Source organism: Cricetulus griseus (assembly GCF_003668045.3).
Source record: "Cricetulus griseus strain 17A/GY chromosome 1 unlocalized genomic scaffold, alternate assembly CriGri-PICRH-1.0 chr1_1, whole genome shotgun sequence".
Taxonomy (NCBI): Eukaryota; Metazoa; Chordata; class Mammalia; order Rodentia; family Cricetidae; genus Cricetulus; species Cricetulus griseus.
This window is the reverse complement of record NW_023276807.1, coordinates 57,694,003-57,713,674: the sequence shown is the minus strand read 5'-3', so window position 1 is coordinate 57,713,674 and position 19,672 is coordinate 57,694,003. Positions and strand designations below refer to the sequence as shown.

Sequence of the window (19,672 nt, the reverse complement as noted above, 5' to 3'; positions counted from 1 at the left end):
TATATAAAACATTAAAACATGGATATTTTATTTTAAACCAAAATGCACAATGTTAATATATTCTAAGAGTGATTTATAGTTGAATAAACAAAACTAGAATTGTTGATAGCATAAAACTAGCCAAAACCATTAAAAAGCAATGACATTATTTAAAAAAGACACACTATCTCAAAAAAGTCAAATGAGTCAAACAGGGTAGACCCTAAATATACACATCCTTATTTTTCCTAGGAAATCCTCCTATACTTTTATTTGGAAGAAAAACCAACCAACTAACCAACAACAACAACAAAAAGCAAAAAAACCTACCCAAACTTCTCAAAACTTACAAGTTTTTCAAACTGAAGCTATAAGAAATGATTTGTCCAAGACCTCATGGAACATCTGTTTGTCCTGGTTTAGCAAGTATTAAGTCCAAGATCTTCCCATACCACAACTGTATCTATTCAACCAAAATACAGAAAAGCGCTGGGACAGGGATGTTAGTGGGGGAGGGGAGTAATCTACATTTCAATTTTTACTGTAATTGAAATTGAATCAGTGATTTTATTCCAGTTAATTTTAAAACAAGTAACTGGCTACTTAGGATTAAAATTTTGTTACAAAACTAAATGCACTTATTTAGGTAATAAGCATATATAAAAGTTATAAATTCTAGCTATCAAAATAATTTTGAACCTACATTTAATCACTATATAACATTAACTTATCTATTTATCTTTCTAAAAATTCATTTTTATTATTTTAATAATGGGCATATATATGTTAATGAGTGTGCACAAAGAGGTAAGAAGAAGGTAGTAGATCCCCTGGAGCTAGAGTTATAGGCAATTGTGAACCATCTGATATGGTGCTGGGAACTGCACTTGGTCCTCTGGAAGAGTAGGAAGCACACTTAACTGCTGAGGTATCTCTCCAGCCTCCTAATTCATCCACTTTTTTTTTTCTTTAAACAGTGTTTCACTGTATAGCCTTGGCTGGCCTGGAAATTGCTATGCAGACCAGTCTATCCTCTAACTTAGAGAGATCCACCTGCCTCTTCCTCCTGGGTGCTGGAATTAAAGCCATGTACCACTACACCCAGCCATTTATCCACTTCAAAAAACTGATTAAGATATAGTTCACGTATCATATTATTCATTTAGAATATACAAATCACTTCAGAATACAATACTGACAGAGTTGCACAACCAACGGCATCATGTTAAAGTTTGTGTCTTCACAGGTGATGCAGATGACTCAGTGGTAAAAGCGTATGTTGGATAGCAGTGACAGCCTGAGCTTGGATCCCTAATACCCACATAAAAGCCAGGAACAGACACATGTGTCTAAACCAAGCATCAAGGGAGCAGGGTCCATGGGGGAAGGGGCTTGGGGGGGAGGGTGGAGACAGGTGGATCCCTTGGTTGAAACAGTAAGATCAAACAGAATAAAAAGTTATGAGAGTCCCTGTCTCAACCAAAGTATGAAAGCTATCAAGGTCAGACATCCAATGTCAACCTTTGCGTGACATCTACATGTTCATTCATGGAGCATGAGCACCCTCGCATTCAAGAGAGAGGGGGAGGAGAAAATAAGGTAAGCATTGTATCTACTAGCATCTTATTTTTTCCCACCTCTGGAAACTACTAATCTACTTTCTTTCTTTGTTCTTTGCCCTGAACATTTTAATGAACAAAACAGTAAACTATATCATCATTTATGTCTATTTCTCTGTTAGTATAATTCTAAGATTTTCCTGTAATGTTGCATGTATCAGAACTTGACTTCTTCTTGGATATATGGCCAAGCACCACATAGCATGTCCATCCATGATCAACCACAGTGAACCCACAATACTGTATGGTCTACTTTGTGTTAGCACAAAATGCATTTCTCATAAACTATCTCTATGATAAGTGACTACTACATTATGCTTATCCATTCACCAGCTTACAGATATTTGGGTAGTTTTACTTTTGAGCCATGTACCAGTTTTTATATGGACATGGTTCATTTGAGATGGAGTTGTTGAGTCACATAATTCTGTTTAATATAAAACTTGTCTGTGGTAGTTCATGCCTTCTTTTCACTTTAAAAACTGTGTGTGTGTGTGTGTGTGTGTGTGAGAGAGAGAGAGAGAGAGAGAGAGAGAGAGAGAGAGAGAGAGAGTAGGCAGGTAGGTAGGTAGATGTGCAGGTGACCATGGAAACCAGAAGAGGGAACTGAATCCTCAGGTGTTGGATATAGGTAGTAGTTTTACACTGCCTAACATGGGTTTTAGGAACTGAACCCTGGTCCTCCACAAGAACAGCAAGCACTGTTAACCAGTGAGCCATCCCACTAGTCATCCTTTGACTTTCCTTTTAATTTAATTTTTTTATTTTATTATGTGGGTCCTCTTTCCCTCTCAGCCTGTTGACCACTAGGTGGAGAGACAAGAGGCAGTAGTGGCCACAGAAAGCTTTGTAGGCAGCCCATGAGCATAAATGGAGGGAGACCTTTGGGAGACAGATTTCGGTGAATCAGCTCAAATTTATTCCAAAGTATAAGAAATATATAGGACTGGGGATCCTGGAGACAAACCATAATTTGCATTAAATGGAATGTTCCTATCATAGGCTCCTAGCACAAGTCTTAGTTATCATATGTGCAGCAAGGGAGCCTTCCAGGAGGCATCTATGTCAGGGTTCAAGCTAAAGATAAGTTAGGCATCTGGTTTAGAGACAGGCATCTAGTTTAAATAAAGTCAGAACTCCAGGCCTAGGGACATTCTCCAGAAAGGGCAGGTAGAGGCAGGAGGCTCTGCTGGAGGGAGGGAGCCCCATGTTGTTGAGCTATTGAGATAAGCTGCCACGCTATGGGGAGATTGAGACTTCTACCAGTCAGCATAAATCTTCCAACACTTTATGTGTGTGAATATTTGCTTCAATGTATGTAAGTACACCATGTGGATACCTGGAGCCTCAACAAGCTAGAAGAGGGTATTCAATCCCCCTGGGACTGCGGTTACAGATGGTTCTGAGCCATCATGTAGGTTCTGGGAACTGAAGCAGCTCCCCCCCTCCAAGATGGAGCCCATCTCTCCAGCCCCTCCTTTTCATTTTCTTGATTGCATATTGTATATACAAAGGCTTTTAAGTTTGATGAAGTTCAACTTATCTACATTGTACTTGTGATATTTTTATCTATGACACTTCTGCCAAGGTCACAAGATTTATTCCTTTAAATTTTTTTTCCATTTTGTAGTTTTAGCTCTTATATTTGGGTCTCTGATCCATTTATATGCAATAGAAGAGAGCTAACTTCATTAACTGGCATGTGGACATCCATACTCATCTATTTTTATTTTATATTTCATTTGGTGTTTCTACGCAAGGTTTTGCACACCAAGAGAAAACAGTTTAGGAGGGAAGAAGGAGAAGAAAGAAGAGGAGGAGGAGGAGGAGGAGGAGGAGGAGGAGGAGGAGGAGGAGGAGGAGGAGGAGGAGGAGGAAGAGGAGAGGCTAGAGAGATGGGCTTGATCTGGGGGGGGGCTGCTTCAGTTCCCAGAATCATCTGTAACCCCAGTTAGTACTTAAAAGATGGCTGAGCCTCTCAAATACTGGAATAAAAATCTACAATTCTTTCTTCTACTTTTCCCCCCACATCTACACACAATTTTGTCTCTGTGGACCAGCCTCTTCCTGTTTGTCCCAAAACAAAACTGTAAATGGCTATAGATATGTTCTAAGTCTTTTCAATTTCTAATTAAGACTGGCTGTTATTGGCTCATTATAAAACTCCAGCAAGCTTCAGCCAAAGTCTATTTTCATCCATGATCCTATTACATGTGGTTAAAAAGAGGATGGCTGTAAGTAGGACACATACATCACTTAGGGAAAGAAGCACTGCACCTGTCAGGGAGAGGTGAGCTCTCAGAGAAGTGGACTTCCAAGAACTGTGTAGACATGTCCCCCCTACAAGCATCCTCTTTGTTTAATATCTCTTAGAAAACAAAGGGATTCTACTATTACAGCAAAAAAATATTATATAGATCAATTCAGATGTTAGAAAAATTTAAATGTTATTTTTGACAGTTAAATCATCTGAAAGGTACAATTACTGGCAGTAAAGTAAATCTTTCATAGTCTGGTGTATGTGGTTGATTGCTAAAAGCCATAGGCACTGAACCAGAAAGTCCCTTTAAAAATGTTTTAATCTGGGCTGGAGAGATGGCTCAGATGTTAAGAGCACTGACTGTTCTTCCAGAAGTCCTGAGTTCAATTCCCAGCAACCACATGGTGGCTCACAACCATCCGTTATGGGATCTGGTGCCCTCTTCCGGTGTGCAGATATACATGGAAGCAGAATGTTGTATACTAATAAATAAATAAATAAAATCTTTAAAAAAATGCTTTAATCTACCGACTTTGCAAAAAAAAAAAAAAAGAAAGAAAGAAAAAGCTTTAAAACACTGTTTTGGTTTAGATAAAGTAGTTTCCAAAAAGGTTTGTGTGACCGTTTGGCCCCCAGGTTGTGGTACTATAAATAGGTAATTATATCATCAGGGTGCTGAGTTCATCAATTAATTATGGGGTATTAGGAGGACTGATTAAAGAATGAAGATAACTGGTTGCAAGTCTTTGAAGAGTATATTTCCTCTCTGGCTCTTCTGACTTTCTGCTTCCTGTGAAGTCAGCAACTTTGATCACCCATATCCTCCTGCAGCCACAATATTTTTCCTTACCACAGGTTTATAGCAGAAAAAGCAGACCATGAACTAAAACCTCTGGAAATGTGAACCAAAATAAGTCTTTCTCCTTTTATTTTACTTATTCATTGATTCAGGTTTTCCTTATGATTCAGGGTCTCATGTAGCCCAAGATGGCTTCAAACTCACTTATTTTAGAGCTTGAGGCCAGACTTGAACTTCTAATCCTCTCATTTCTGCCTCCTTAATACTGCAACCATGCAGGGACTAAATGTCCTAACCCCTGTCTATGCTGGAGGTCAAACCCAGTGCCTTGTGCATGCTGGGCAAGTACTTTACCAAGGAACTGTATTATATCTCAACCCTTCCTCCATTAAAATTGTTTCTTTCAGGTATCTGTCACAACAACTAACAGAAATCTAACTTAAAAATGTTACAGGTAAGAACTATCAGACTAAGAAAGGAAGCAATGTGCCCAAGTTCAATTGCAGTTAAGTAGCAGAGTAGAGAACACACACTTTTTGTTAAAACAAATAAGCAGAATTCAACACAAATGATTCTAGCAAACACTAACATTCAGTGGCTAGCTATTCATCTCAGTAAACTGTTACAAGTTGAAAAAAGAAAAACATCATTCATGGCACCCTCTATTTAGTTAGATCCTGACACTGTTATTCCACCCAATACCTCAAGTCTGACACACGGAATTTCCCAATACATTTTAGCAAAGTAGTTAGCACATATTTAGTAAGCTTCTAATCTATTACCTCAGCAAAACATACCAAGAATAGCAGTCTGAACATCAGGCATGGTGTCACAAAGCTATAATCCTAGCATTTAGGAGGCAGAAGGAAGGTGAGTTTGAGGCCAATCTGGGCTACATAGAGTAAATTTCAGGTAAATCTGAGCCATGTAGCAAGACTCTCAAAACACAATACTCACCTGCAACTTTCTTTCCTACTGTTTTTCCCTAAAGGGGCTCATAAATAGCAATAAACTTTGACTCTATATGCAATCCTCTGCAAGAGCCAGAGTTACATTTTACATTTTAAATACTATGCCATAGAGATCCATGAAAGAAATATGCCTCTGATCTGCAAGCCCCTTGCCCAAGGACAGATAGTTCCTGAAATGCTGAAGGCTGTTGTTTTTGGGGGATAACAGGCCACATGTTTCTCATTTCCCTAAACAAGCTTGTTTGACCCATCTGCACCAGATGTGCTTGATCACTTGTGGCCAGGATGTCCACTTGCCCCTGACTGGATGTAGGCTGGAACTTGCCCCAATTGAACCTAATGGGAAATACTTAAAACTGCTATAAAACCTGATTCGGGGACATTTCCTGGGAACCTGGGTATGGACCTGGCCAGAGCCCACCTGGCCAGTATGAATGTATTTGCTCTTTACAGCTTTCTAGAACTTTTTTTGTTTTGTTTTGTTTTTTTGTTTTTCGAGACAGGGTTTCTCTGTGTAGCTTTGGAGCCTGTCCTGGCACTTGCTCTGGAGACCAGGCTGGCCTCGAACTCACAGAGATCCTCCTGCTTCTGCCTCCCAAGTGCTGGGATTAAAGAAGGTGTGTGCCACCACTGCCTGGCTAATTTTACTTTTTGAAGTACTGTAAAACAGTAGAGCTAGCTAGCAGTGATACTTTGCATTTTATTTTAACTCTGCTTATGGGTTTCCTTTTCTAAATCTCAGAATATTCATTTCTTTTAAATGGTTTAATGTATACAAAGGAGGAATGTTACAGTAATAGCCCATAACTATTACTTAATGCTGAGGTTTTGAAAAAACAAAAAACTAGAATGCTTGCATGTAATTAAGATGCTTCAGATTACATAAAATACTGGGCTTAACATTTAAGGATCACAGAATTAAAAGAAAAAGCAAATCACTCCTTTGTATTCCATTACCTTAATAGGGTGCCATTGGGAGATGAAGTACTGGAGCTTCATCTTTCTTGCATAATGCTGATCATATTCATTAAAAGTGACTCACGTCTGGCCGATCGATGAATGATATGCTAAATCCATGTTTGTGGAAAGGGCTTTGTAGGGGTTCTTTCTTAAGTAATCCAGCACAACAGGCATGGAATGGAATAATTAAGATTCTGGCCTTTCTTAGGGAGAGTTCCTAGTCATAAGTCTCCAATGTGGAAATTAAAAAAAAAAAAATGTCCTTGTGATGGTTTGAATGAGAATGGTCCCCATAAGGCTTATTTGTTTGAGTGCTTGGTACCAATTGGTGAATGGTTTGGGAAGGACTAAGAGGTATGGCCTTGTTGGAGGACAGTGTCACTGAGGGTGAGCTTTGAGGTTTCAAAAGCCTACATCAGAGGCAGTCTCTGCCTCCAACTAGCAGCCAAGACTTAAACTCTCAGCTACTTCTCCAGAGCCATGTCTGCCTGCCTGCTGCCATGATCCCCACCATGATGGTCATTGATTCATCCTGTGAAATTGTTGCAAGCTCCCAATTAAGAGTTTTCTTTTATAAATTGCTTTGGCAATAACTAAGGTAGTCTTATGCAAATTATTACACAGCAAATTATTAGTATTCAAAAGTAACTGGGCTGGTGGAATGGCTCAAAGGGTAAAGACACTGCTGTGAAAACCTGATGCCCTAAACTTGATCCTAAGAACTCAGTCTATTTCTTTTCTTTCTTTTAAAGATTTATTTATTTGTTATGTGTACAGTGTTCCCCTGCATGTATCCCTGCAGGCCAGAAGAGGGCATCAGACTACATTACAGATGGTTGTGAGCCACCATGTGGTTGCTGGGAGTTGAACTCAGGACCTCTGGAAGAACAAGCAGTGCTCTTAACCCCTGAGCCATCTCTTCAGGCCATTAAGAAGAAAAGAACTGACTTCTAAAACTGTCCCCTGACTTCACATGCACATTGTGGCATGTATGCACCCACAAAACACATACAAACAGTAATAAATAAAACAATTTTAAAATATTTTTAAAAGGTAACCAATTTTTATCAGTTTTTTTCCTGGTGACCTCAATAAGCAACATCTCCAAGACTTTATATAAAAGTTGTTAGAATGATATCTGCTATTTTGGTGACATGCAGATCACAAACAATAACTCATCAGAGTATGCCAGTGCCAATTCAACATAACAATTAAGGTATCTATATAATTATTCTTTGCTATCTTGTCTAACTAAATACTCATCAGCCAGTAAGACAAGCCTTCCAACAGATGTTTTGGCAAGACTTGAGGACTCCTTCAAGGAGCACAAGTCAGAAAACCTACACTAGAAAATACAGACATATTTTATTTTGTTTAATTTAAATTAAGTCTACAAATTTTCTGAGGCTATCTTTACTGGAATCTGTAAAATAACTCATGATTCTAATAGAAACTGAAAAACTATTTTGTTCTTTAAATAATCCCTTAGGTAGGCTGGGCAGAGCTACGAATTCTGAACTTTGTGGTTTAGTTCTATATGTCTGGAGTTGGTGTGAAAACAGTTATTACAACAAGATGGAAAGAATGTCTCCTTGCCAAGCTAGTTCTTAGAATGTCAAACAACACAACAGTTTCCACTTTGGCGATCATAGGGTAGCATTAAAGACATTTATAAGGAAGATGTGGGTGTGTGATGTGCCAAAGAAAACAGTATGTTACTAATGTACCAGAGGCCGAAGACAGGTAAGACTTTGTTTTGTCTTTATACAAACCAATGTAAACACTAAGTTCAAAAGTTGCATTTTCAGTTTGATCATTTAATATACTCATACTTAAATTATTACACTAGAAGTAGTTTCTTATTATGTTATAAAGGTTAAATTTTACTTAAGGAGGTTTTTATATTTTTAACCCTTTAAAAAGAGCCAGTGAGTTGGCTCAATGAGTAAAAGTATTTGCTATAAAAACCTGACAACCAGAGTTCAATTCCCAGGCCCCATGGTGGAAGGAGAGAACAGAATCCCCAGAATTGCCCTCTGACCTCCACATGTGCTCTATGTCATGTATGTGGCACTCTACATGTGTGTGTGTGGGGGGGGTTGTGCGCACGTGATACGCTAAGTTATAGAACCAACCATGGGTAAAGAAAATGTGCTGTACATAAATTGATTATCCAGTATCAAATGGTCAGCCCTGAAAATATATATACAAGTAACATTATACAGACTGGACAAGTTATATTTATTAATATAGGTGGGAGTGTGCACATGCACGCGTGATACGCAGGAGCAAATGTAACAAAATTAATGAAAAAGATCAGGGAGACATATATGAGAAGGTTTGGAGGGAGAAAATGGAAGAGAAAAACGATGCCATTATATTATGACCTCAAACAAAAAAGAAAAAATTATACTTGTAACATCTGGAAAGAAGAAAATGTGATAATATATACACAATGGAATTGTTTTTCAGCATAAAGAATAATGAAGCCATATCATTTATAACAAAACGGATGCAACTACAGAAAATGAATTGAGTCAACATCAGAGAGGCAAATATGTCTCCTTTGCTTGGGTCCTAAACTTTACATTGGTAAAGTCATGTACATAGTGACATGGAAGAAAAGTAAAACTGTCTAGAGAATTAATGGAAAGGTGAGCAGTGACAGATTATAGGACAGAAAGATATGAGGGGAGAAAAATGTTCAGTATGTATGTAACATAGTACTACATTCAAGGAATATGCACAGTGAAAATTACAGGTAAAAATAGATAAATGGCAAATTCAGATTAGCAATTTATTTACTGCTCCTAAGCATTTGTACATAGTCACATCCAGAATCACAGATTTTGCCAGGTGTGGTGGCATAGATTTTAATCCCAGCACCCAGGGTAGAGGCAGATGGATCTCTGGAATTCAAGGCTAGCCTGGTTTACAGAGCCAGTTCCAGGATAGCCAGGGCTACACAGAGACACCCTGTCTTGAAAAGCAAAACAAAACAAACATAAAAAGAAACGGCAAGGAATGGTAATTCATACAGTTCAATAAAAATTATGTATCTTCTTAGTTGCTAAGATGCAAGAAAGAAAACAAGCTTCCTGGCTCTTCATAAACCGTCAAATACACACAAGATATATAGTTCAGAGAATAATACAAAAAGTTAAGGGAACAGAAAATTGCTATATCACACTGGTGATCAGGGAAGATCTCAGTGCTAAGACTGGAGTGGTATTCTACAAGAGACAGCATTCTCAGGTTGTCCTATAATGACAAATCTCGTTATCAACCAAAGTTGGAATAACAACCACTGCTCCAACTAAACTTGTAAGCAGTCTATACCTAAGTATATACCATCAAAATCTCATTGCTGCTTACTGTTCTCATTCCACACGCAACCCAAGTTCACACAAACATTCTGCTATAATTTAGATCTCAAATGATCCCCAAAGGTGCATGTAAAATTTTGGTTCCTGGCTTGTGACTGCTGAGATGGTGGATGGACCCTTTATGAAGTAAGGCCTACTTAAGAGGAAGCCAGATTACTGAGGAGTCACCCTTGAAGGAATTTCATAGGGCCTCTACAACATCCTGTTTTGCTGCTGCTGCTTTTAAAATATACTTTATTTCATCATATAAATGTTTCGTTAAATTTATGTATATGTACCATATTCATGCCTGGTACCAGAAGGCCAGAAGGCGGCACTGGATTCTCTGGAACTGGAGTTACCAATGGCTGTGAGCCACCATGTGGGAGCCAGGAACCAAAGCTGAGTCCTAGGCAAGAGCAAAAAGTGCTCTTAACCACTAAGCCGTCTCTCCAGTCCCTGATTTGCTTATTGACTGCTGTGAGGGAAGTTGCTTCTTCTGCCAATGGTCCCACAATAGTGCTGCCAATTCAGAGGCCCAAGAGCAATAGGACAATTGATCCAGGGCTGAAATACCCCACTATAAACCAAAAACAAAACTTTCATATGAATTGATCATCTTAGGTATTTTGTCAGTGATAGAAAACCAATTCTCACACTTAAAATTTTTTAATCCTTTTCAATCTAAGAAAGGATTATAATAAGACCATACATAAAGACAAGTAATTTATCCTTACATCTTTTGAAGAACCTGGGACATCACAACCCCACTTGTTAAATCTTCCACGGTCTGGCATGGTGTATCCACATTGAAGGTCTGGATCTGAAAGGAAAAAAGATCCAAAGGTTAACTACATTAAGATTTCTTAGGGTTTGTTTGTTTGTTTTGTTTTGTTGGTGTGTGTGTGTGTGTGTGTGTGTGTGTGTGCATGTTTATCTAATATTGGGGACTGAAATAAAAATTTTAATAGATAATCATCAATTTCTTCCCATATAGGCAAAAGACAAATTGTGGTAGATAGCAGCTGACTTCTCATCATACTACTCACAGATGGATAGTCTAGGATGATGATGACTGACTCAAGAATAATAAGGGCAAAATCAGTATGGAACAAAGAGATACTTGTTGGAGAGCAGAGTCAATTTCTTATTAATGTGAACTTTTGTGTTGCATCAATTACTGTAGCAATCATAACTACTTAGTGGAATAATTTCTTTAAATTTTTATTATTATGTATGTATGTGCATGTATGAGCACATACATACAATATACCCGTGGTGTTCACAGGACAACTTGTGGAAGCTAGTTCTTTTCCTTCTACCAGGTGGGTCCAAGGGAGTGAATGCAGATCAGGAGGCTTGGTGACAGTCACCTTTATCAACTGAGTTATCTCATCATTCAGAAATAAGTCTTAAGGGCTATGTAATGGACAATGGTAGAGAGGAAGGATACAAAGAACTAAGTCTTTGAGATAAACTTTAACCACTAACTTGAAGATGTGGAATCTCTTATTATGTAGAATAAATTTATTATTTAAGACTAGCCAGGTTGAGATTTCTGGCACTCAAAGGCAAAAATTTTTTAATATGGATATAAAATTCATGTTTATCATCATTAGGTTGGATACTCAATTCATTTCAATTTCAAATAAATACTGGACCACAACTAACTTTGTATTGGTTATGAGAAACTTAAGAAATGAACCCAAGAAGGGTCTAAGGGCACACAACTATAATCCCAGGATTTGAAAAGTAGTGGCAGAAGTTCAGGGGGTTCAAGGTTATCTGAGACCAAAAACGAAGTACAGCCAAGAGTTATCAACCAGCGGATAACCAGCAGTCCAACCCCGATTTAAAAGGAAGTAAATCACTGATGACAAACAGAAGAAAGGTGTCCTGATACAAACCTTTAAATTTGGTGGAAATATTGTGGTATGTATAGACAAAGATTTCCATCAAGAAGATGGTATGTTGTAGGAATGAAAAGAAGCCTGGTATGGATAGGTGGAAATTATAGGAAGAAATGGAACAGAGGGATATAAAATACGTGAAAGAACTAAAGAAAGAAGCATCATTAGGCAAGCCTTAGTAAGCCACATTGGGAATTACCTTAAGAGTAATGGTAGTTTGTAAGAAAAGGATTTCAAGCAAGAAAGTGAGATCTGAAGGAAATATTGGGAGAAAGGAGGCAAATAAGCCTGCTGTGGCAGTCTGTAACACTGCCGAGGCTAAACTAGATAGCAACAATGGAAATACTTCCAGAACACTCAGGTGACATTTCTTTTTGATTTACTGGTTTAGGAAAAAAATTGCCACGTTAAATGTATGCCCATTTTTAAGTTTTTTTAAAAATAAACATTGCCAAATAAACCATGAAGCAATAAACTGCTGCTAAAAATAGGTGAATATCTGCTTCTCTGTACCATACTATCTATAAAAGTCAGGGTCTCGTGTAGCCTAGGTTGCCCTCCAACTCATTATTTATCAGGAGTCATGGTGACCTTGAGCTCCTGATTCTTCTGCCTCTACTCCCAAGTGCTGAGAGAACTATTAACAGTATAGTTACAACTTCCTATGTTGTGTAGGGCAGGAGTCTTTCAGGTAATGATGGCTATGGTAGCAGAAGCTGAGGGATTTATGTCACAGGATCTCACAGAAAGTAGTTTTTAGTCAGACAAGAATCTGGGAGATAAGAAGGTCCTAACTTGAATACATACAGAATTTTGATTTTTAAAAAGTTAGCAAATAAGCCTGGCATGGTAGCATACACTTTTAGTTCTGGTTACTAAGAAGGCTGAGGCAAGAGGATTGATTCTAAATTCAATGTCAGTCCTTAAATACAGTGAGACATCATGAGGTTTGGGTAGGGACCAGAAAATGAATAAAAGGCATAAATGGAACAAATAAATATCATCTCAGGTCTGATTTTAAACTTTATTCTATTTACAACTGCCTCCACACTGGTAAGTTAAAAAAAAAAAAAAAAAAACAACTGTTTCCATTTTATAGGTGCTAAATTAATGGCCCATTTAAAAGCAATCTCTTTTTGTAGGTTTATACATAGAAAAAAAAAGAGATGAAACAGTGACAATCACAAATTACATCTTAATCACTTGGTACAACTGATTATGCTCAGTGAACACTGCTTTGGAATGTAATGAATCAATTCTAATCCTTAGTTTTACTACTAACTTATCATATAACCTGAATATTTTTACCTCATCTCTTTCTTTTAATATAACCTTTTTCCATATAAAGTTTGGGGGTATTGAGGTGTTCAGGCTTAGACACCTCTTTCAGACGACTTTAGGCTTTAGTTATATAGATACAGTTAGGATGGATGTGACAGCAGATTGTTGTATCTTCTTGTATTTCACCTTTATGATTGTTAATCATAGATACTTAATACTGTTAAGTTTTAATCCTCTTTTAGACTAAAAGGGGAATTGTAGGGGTCCTCCTGCCCATGTCCTAGTGGGTGTGGCCAGGTATATCTGGCGATGTGTTCAGGGTGACCCCTACAGGGTATTACTAATATTAACAGTCTGCAAAACTAGGTGTGTATGATTGTCATCTGGAAGTTTTCATTTTATAAACATTTCTTAGCTCCACCAAATGAATCATAACCCTGTATGATGTGTTTAGGAAGCTAGAATCCACCCCCCCCAAAGAATGTGTGGGTGTGTGGGTGTGCTCGTGTACTCAAACATGTGCACATGTTGCTGGAGGATTGAACCCAGAGTCTTGCACACGCTAGGTAAATACTACTGATCTATATCTCTACCTCTTTTAAAATTCTTAGATCTCTATGTGTGGAAGTGTTTTGCACACATGTATGTCTATGCACTCTGCCCACACAGTGCCCTCAGAGGCTATCATATCTCCTTAGAACTGGAGTTACAGACAGCTGTAAGCTGCTATGTAGGTGCTGGAAATTGAAGCTGGGTCCTCTAGAAGCACAGCCAGTACTCTTAAATGGTGAGCCATCTCTCCTGCCCTCTTTTAAATTTCCAAAATAGAATCTTGCTAATAGCCTTGAATTCACTCTGTAGTTTCTACCAACTTTCAACTTGCAATCCTTCTGTCTCAGCTTCCTGAGTAACTGAGATAATAGATTTGTGCAAATAAGCTAATCTCTGTTAATCTATTTTAACAAATGCATCAAATAATCCTTATGTACCTGGGCACTAGTTTTAGCATCTGGAACCCTCTAAGGTACTGCCAAAGTTAAGGAATGCAAGCTCTTCTCCCTCCTACCTCAAGCTGGGGATGGAACTCAGTCTTGTCAGTGCAAGGCAAGTGTTCTAATATTGAGTTGCATTCCTACTCAGGGTTACAAAATTGCTCCTGGTCAATCAGAAGAAACAACTCAACAAAACAAGTGGTTTCCTTTCCTTTTCCTTTTTTTTTTTTTTTTTTTTTTTTTTTTAACAGAGTTTCATGCATTTGAGTCTGGCTTGGAACTCACTATCAAAGACAAAGATGACCTTAAACTCCTCAATTCTCCTGCTTCCACCTCCTGATTGAGAGAATTAGAGATGGACTTCTGAGATTATGGGTATGCACCACCACATCTGGTTACACATTGCTAACCCAGGCTTTGTGCAAGCACTCTACAAACTGGGCTACATGCTCAGCCCAAAGGAAGGAATTTTAAAGAAGGAGTAATTTAACACAGTATGTGCCCCAGGACTCACAGCTAAATTTTCACTTTGATTTTTAAGATGGAGCTTCTAAACAACTGTTTTCTGTTTTAGCCCTTCAGGTGCATAGGTACTTAGGAGAGCTTGAGAATGTTCACCTCTGCTTTCAGAACTGACAGGGATCTCATCTCAATTATGAAATAAACTTATCATCCTATCAGGTCTGAGTTGTGACATTTCAGGATAGTAATACAGTAAAACAGAAAGATAACTGCATTGAATTATGTTAAAGCACAAATTCTACCTGGAAGGTCACAACCTTTCTTGTAATTTCAAGAAGCTTAGAACACATTCCAAGCCCCATCCCCACCCCCTGCAAAAGCATCAGAAGAGTAAAGCATGAGATCAGGTGAAATCAGCAATGTTAGGGAAGTGGTTCGACACCAGGAGTGATGTTTTTTCTTTTTGCCTTTTTTCTTTTTTTTGCTTCCTAGGAGAGTCTGGAATAGCAAGGTAAGTGCTATTATTTTGTAAACAGCAATGTTTCTATTAAATATCCTAAAATGCACACACCAGTGCCCCTAACAATTATTCAGTCCAAAATATCAAACAGCAGTAAGTTTAAAACCTGCTCTAGAGCAATGGTTCTCATATGTTGTCTTGAGGTTACTAACTACACATCACCTGGGAACATGACAGAAATGCAAATCTCAGATCCCGTCTCAGACCTAGAAATTCTAGCCCCACAGCCTCGTAAACTGGTTTGATAAAAGTTACAGGTGATGCTGATCAATGATAATGTATGAGAACCACTGCTGGAGGCTACTTAGACTTTTTTTTTTTTTTTTTGCCCCCAAGGGCTTTAAACCTTTGTACATTAGAAATGTCTTTATTCTAGAATCAGAGGATCAAATTTGTTCATAGGATAGAGTTAGGCAAAGGAGGGAAAACAGAATGGGAGGGATTCTAAATGCTAGTTCCATTTCATAGGCTCCCAAATAAGTAATATGAAAATAAGGACACATAAAGATTGGGGAATAAAGATTGGGGAATTTCACAGGCGTGAACCACAACTATGATTCTTTTCTCATTAGTTTCATGTCATTATCTGATAGCATTCTGGATTCTTTCTTTTAAAATATGTTTTAAGACTATAAGTGTGTGATTGTTTTGCCTGAATGTATGAATGTGTACCACAAGCATGCCTGGTGCCTGTGGAGGTCAGCAAAGGTCATCAGATCCCGTGAACTGGGGCTTTGGATGGTTGTGAACCACCGTGTGGGTGCTAGGAACCAAATCAGGGTCCTCTGTGAGTGCAACAAATGCTCTTAACTGTGAAGCTATCTCTCCAGCCCCTCTTGATTGTTTCTTGTGTTCCAATTTCTTGGGTAACTGGCTGGAATTATATAACTCAGTTGTACAGTACACAAACAAGGCCCCAGGTTTAATCCTCAGCATCATACAACAAATTAATTAAGACCTAGGAAAGTGCAATATTTTCATCATGATTCATGCAGAGTTCAAGAAGTTGGGCTTGGGTAGTGCCAAATTTGGTTACCCCTCTTTAAGCTGCTAGTCATGGGGGATCCTATGGATTTGTAAAACAATATAGGCTGTTGTCACTGCTCTTGGATACCCACCAAAACTTGGAAGTAAGACCCTATTACTAAAGACACTACATTCTTGAGCCATAGGACATAGAGAAATAAACTGGTATTGACCTTGAAGCTTAATCCCTACTGGATAGCTTTCATAGTGCTGCATGGTACTATGCAATCTGCTGGAAGAGAAAAATAATCAACAGTCTTACTCAGTTGTGAACTCTGCAAGCTACAAAGACAAATGGACTGGCAAAAATATGTCCACTGGTGCAATAGTGGCATCAGTGTTATGGGAGTAAGCAATTGCTTTCTGGTTGGATATAAGGCTCACTTCACAAACCAGAATCCATGCTTTGCATTGCTAACTGGGCCAAGAACAAATGGCTGGGTAGGTCATAGACTCTAGGAGAGAACTTGCTTTTATTTTGCCAAATTGACATAGTATCAAACTGCCCTCAAATACTTATCTTTATACTCACTGATTAGTGCAGCTCCCAACCCTCATCAGAGAGCTTATTTCTGTAGTAGAGGACAATTAATATGGAGACTCAACAACTGATCAGAGTGCAGAGAATAAGAAACTGTGGAGTGCTCAACCCTAAATGGGACATCTAAATCACTGCCCCTCCTAAGACTCAAGAGATCACTGCAGAAGAGGGGGCAGAAAGACTCTAAGGCCAGAAATTATGGAGAACTGCTGCAAAAAGGTGTTTTCTGGATATGAAAGGGATGGTGCACCTAAGAATCCACAATGGCTGTGCTGTGGCAATATGCCAAAGATCTGCACAAGATCAAGTTAGCCAAAATTCTAGAATGAATGGAGAAGAGGTCATGCTGCTGAGAAGCTTCTAGAGAAGGAAGAGTCAGTCTGTTTTCTTCATGGTGCAGTCCCTAGGTTATCCATGCTGCAGTCAATGGTCCTATACCCACATATATTCTGGCAACACTAAATGTATTCAATAGGTTAAAAAAAGAAAAAAAGAGTATATGAACTTGGGAAGGACAAGTAGTGGTGCAATACAGAGTTGAGGGGAGGAGTAAATCTGATCAAAACACAGTTATACATATATAAAATTCTCAAACAAAAGAAGAACCCAAATAATAGGAGAAATGACACCTCTAAATTATTCAATGCCTTCCATGAAAGGCTGTGATACAAGTGAGTATGCACACACCCACATACATATATAGTAAAAATTAAAAAAAAATAATTGTTAAAAAATAACAAGCTATTGAAGTGGCTCAGTGAGTAGGTGAGGGTGCTTACCACAGCAGTCTGGTGACTTGCAACCCCAGTTTGTTGCTTGAAAAAAACATGGAAGGTCACCAACTCCAAAAAGTTGATTCCTGACCTCCATATGCATATGGTAGCAATTGTGCCTATATGTGCACATCACAATCATATACAGGGTAGTAACTTTTAAAAAGAGACTGACAGACGTAATAGCACTTTTTTTTTTTTTTTTTTTTTCCCTATCAGGCAGGGATACATTTTGCTTCACGGGGTAGGAAGAGGAGATAAGGGGTAAGTTTTAAGCACACTATCCTTGCTATATATACTGACTGGTTTAAACCATTTTCCCATCTTTTTCATGCTGGGTGGTGTGGTGGTACAAGCCTTTATTCCCAGCATTCAGGAGGCAAAAGCAGGCAGATCTTTGTGAGTTCGAAACCAGTCTGGTTTACAAGTTCTTGGACAGCCAGGGCTACAAAGAGAAACCCTGTCTCAAACCCAACCAAACCAAAAACAAACATTTTCCATCTTTTAGAATCTTCCTGGTTTAAATAATAATTTGAAAGGTGGCTGAGGCTTAGCTACATTATAAAACCTATCACCATCTTCTACTTGTAAAGTTTATCTTTTTTCGCTTGAACTATGCATTATTTCAAACAACCTGACATTACAAGAATGATCTAATACAAAACCAAACCATAGAGCTCTGCATTGTATAAAGTTCATGTTTCAAAAGACAAAATCAGATTCATTACATACCAAGATTACAAAAAAATTCAAGCTGGGTGTAGTGATGCAAGTTTATAGTCCTAATACTCAGGAAGCTGAGGCAGGAAGATTGCTACAAATTCAAGATCATGTAGTTTAAGGCAATTTGGGCTACATAGTAAGATCCTACCTCAAACACACATACATCTTTAGGGTCTACCTTTATTACATTTAGTACAACCAACTCAACAGTTCTCAAACTTCTCAGAAGTGTCCCCGCACAAAACAGAGATGACTATCTTCCAGCGATTGGAACCTCTAACACAACACACTGTTCAAAAGAATTCCTTTTGGTATTTGCATTTTACCTTGAAAGTGAATAATAGGAGAAGTGAAGAGCTTAGTGGTAGAGCTTTCACTTAGCATGCAGGAGGTCCAATCACCACTTTCTCCCCCCCCAAAAAAAATAACACTCGTCATAGTAATACGTGTTCTTCTAAAAAGGGCAGTTAACAATTTTTAGCCATAAGTAATACGAATGTCCTCAGTGGGATACTGGATTTATCCCATGGCTCTGTATCCACTTCCAACCAGCGTATGGAAAAACAAACACAGGTTAACTACCCAGCTATTGGAAAGGGCTGTTTAAGCCATGACTATTGACATTAAAAATCCAACGTACTTTAAAATTCAATAACCTTAACCCTTATCGATTCCAAATTAATCTCACGTTGCTTTTAAAAAAATGTTTCAGTTCCACTACTAATTATTCCCTAAATCCCCCCTGCTTAATTTTTGTTTATCCTTGATTCCTTTTATAAGTACCATCGGATCGTTTACAACAGTCAAAAAAATGCATCTCGCATTTCAAATGTTTTGCCTCTGGGTGATTCTTCATGTTTTGTCTACCCCACTCTCCAATGTATTATTTTCCAATGGGTAGGGCTTCATCCCTCAAGGGGCTACCCTCCATCCTGGCTGAACGCTACAACAAAGGCGAGCAGCATCGTAACCAGGGGTCCCGAGTGCCTCTACCGGGCGCCCAGGCAGAACCGACGCTTTGGATGGCTGGGAGCTCGGGAACGAAGCGCCAGCGCCTCATCACTGCAAACAGTCCTAATTACAGTGTCGCCTGCACCCCATCATTAGCCCCCACCGGGCAGGTTTCCTCTCGGACAGCAGCCAACATCTCAGGCTGGACAAGTTCCTCCTGGACCCTGGGCCCAGCCTGCCTGAGCCCGGCCGCTCCCTGCTGACCCTGATCCGGCCGCGGGTGTAGACGCGGCCCGCACCGGCTCCTCAGCTCCGCCCGTCCCAAGCCCCGGATGTGACGGCAGGTCGCCCCGGGCGCTCGCCCCTCGGGACGAGCACCGGTGTCCGGGGAAAGGTTGCGGAGTTTTTCCACCGGCCCGCTGCCCCACCACGTACCCAAGTGAGCAGGCTCTCGCACAGCTCCACCCGCTCCACAGATTCCACGTTAAACATGTTCCTGAGGTGGCCGCAGCGCCTCCGCGACCAACCAGAAGCCGCGGC

The 19,672-nt window shown here is 39.1% G+C and overlaps 1 protein-coding gene across 1 annotated transcript in view; it reads right to left on the bottom strand.

The window, feature by feature from the left end:
- Hook3 (hook microtubule tethering protein 3) overlaps nucleotides 1-19,624 on the bottom strand; it is a 78,611-nt gene extending 58,987 nt beyond the window's left edge. The window contains exons 1-2 of the mRNA XM_027395373.2: nucleotides 19,568-19,624; nucleotides 10,691-10,776 (exon numbers count right to left, since the gene is read on the bottom strand). Of these exons, the coding sequence (XP_027251174.1) occupies nucleotides 10,691-10,776; nucleotides 19,568-19,624 (143 nt within the window). The remainder of the gene's footprint in view (nucleotides 1-10,690; nucleotides 10,777-19,567) is intronic.
- Nucleotides 19,625-19,672: the final 48 nt, after the last annotated feature.